At 40.8% G+C, this 1,387-nt stretch overlaps 1 protein-coding gene across 1 annotated transcript; it reads right to left on the bottom strand.

Moving 5' to 3' along the window:
• LOC100515784 (olfactory receptor 4F3/4F16/4F29-like) lies at positions 312-1,151 on the bottom strand. Its single transcript, XM_003128602.2, has one exon. It carries the CDS (start codon positions 1,134-1,136, stop codon positions 312-314), a length of 825 nt encoding a protein of 274 aa, XP_003128650.2. The 5' UTR covers positions 1,137-1,151.

Here is a 1,387-nt window from a genome sequence, read left to right as displayed (position 1 = left end):
GCTTTCCCTACCTGAAGACCTTAAAGAAGTATGTATTTCTGGTACTTACTTCGTATGTATACTAGACCTTAGGAATTGAGGCTCAAAGTTACCATAATCTTAGATTTTAACTACTTCATATAACTTCTTTCCATATAACTCCTTTTCTCTTTTTAATGTGAATGGCTATCCCTCCTAAATGAAAGACAAAATAGACTTGATATCAGAGTGTATAATAACTCTAAGTGCAAAAAGAAAAGTTTTTTTTCTAGATTTAACCATCAGTAATGAACATCACTAACCAGCAGGTGTCTTCACAATACAGGAATCACTTAAGAGATCTTCCTATAACTCATCAGCTGCCTGCATACTCTCTTCATTGCCACCTTCATTTCTTGATTCCTGAAGGTGTAAATGACAGAATTCAGGAAAGGAGTGAGAACTGCATCAAAGATGGCCAGAAACTTATCCAGGGGTGTGTAGAGAGATGGCCATGTATAGACAAATATCAGAGGACCAAAGAATAAGATGACCACAGTGATGTGAGCTGATAGTGTGGACAGAGCCTTGGATGAACCCACTGAACACTGTTTCTTAACAGTGAGAATGATGACTATGTAGGAAATAATCAGAATGAAGAAGGAGCCAACAGAGATTAGTCCACTGTTGGCCGTGACCATGAACTCTAGTTGATCTGTGTCTACGCAGGCAAGTTTGATGAACCGAGGAAGGTCACAGTAAAAGCTGTCCAACACATTAGGCCCACAGAAGGGTAAGTTTACCACAGAAGCCAGTTGAACTGTGGAGTGGACAAGGCCAATTATCCAGGCAGCCACTAAAAGGAAGATGCACAATCTTGGGCTCATGATGGTCAGATAATGGAGAGGTTTACATATGGCAACATATCTGTCAAAGGCCATGGCTATAAGGAGCACCATCTCCACACCACCAATGACGTGGATGAAGAAGATTTGAGTGATGCAGCCAGTGAAGGAGATGACTTTACGTTTCCTGAAAAGGTCATAAATCATCTTGGGAGAAGTGACAGAAGAAACTCCCATGTCAATGAAGGAGAGGTTGGCTAACAGAAAGTACATGGGGGAGTGTAAGTGAGGGTCAGAAGTCACAGTGAGCATAATGAGGGAGTTTCCCATCATGCTTGCCACGTAAAATGTGGAGGTGAACACAAAGAGAAGTTGGATCTCCCATGAATTGGTGATTCCCAGGAACACAAACTCTGACACCACAGAGTTATTTTCTCCCTCTTTTGGCTTTGTTGACATTGCCACCTGAAGGTAGATAATAGGAGAAAATGTAAATGATGGTAATTACATTAATAAACTAGAAGAAGAGAGGTTAAATGTATGAAAGCCTACCTCACAATAGTGTTAAAACTGACCCAACATGC

The sequence above is a fragment of the Sus scrofa genome, chromosome 7 (genome assembly GCF_000003025.6).
Source record: "Sus scrofa isolate TJ Tabasco breed Duroc chromosome 7, Sscrofa11.1, whole genome shotgun sequence".
Lineage (NCBI taxonomy): Eukaryota > Metazoa > Chordata > Mammalia > Artiodactyla > Suidae > Sus > Sus scrofa.
The sequence above is the reverse complement of the archived record's forward strand: the minus strand, read 5'-3'. Positions and strand labels throughout refer to the sequence as shown.

Coding starts and splice junctions, on each gene's coding strand:
- LOC100515784 (XM_003128602.2), bottom strand. CDS start 1,136: ATGATGGGAAACTCCCTCATTATGCTCACTGTGACTTCTGACCCTCAC.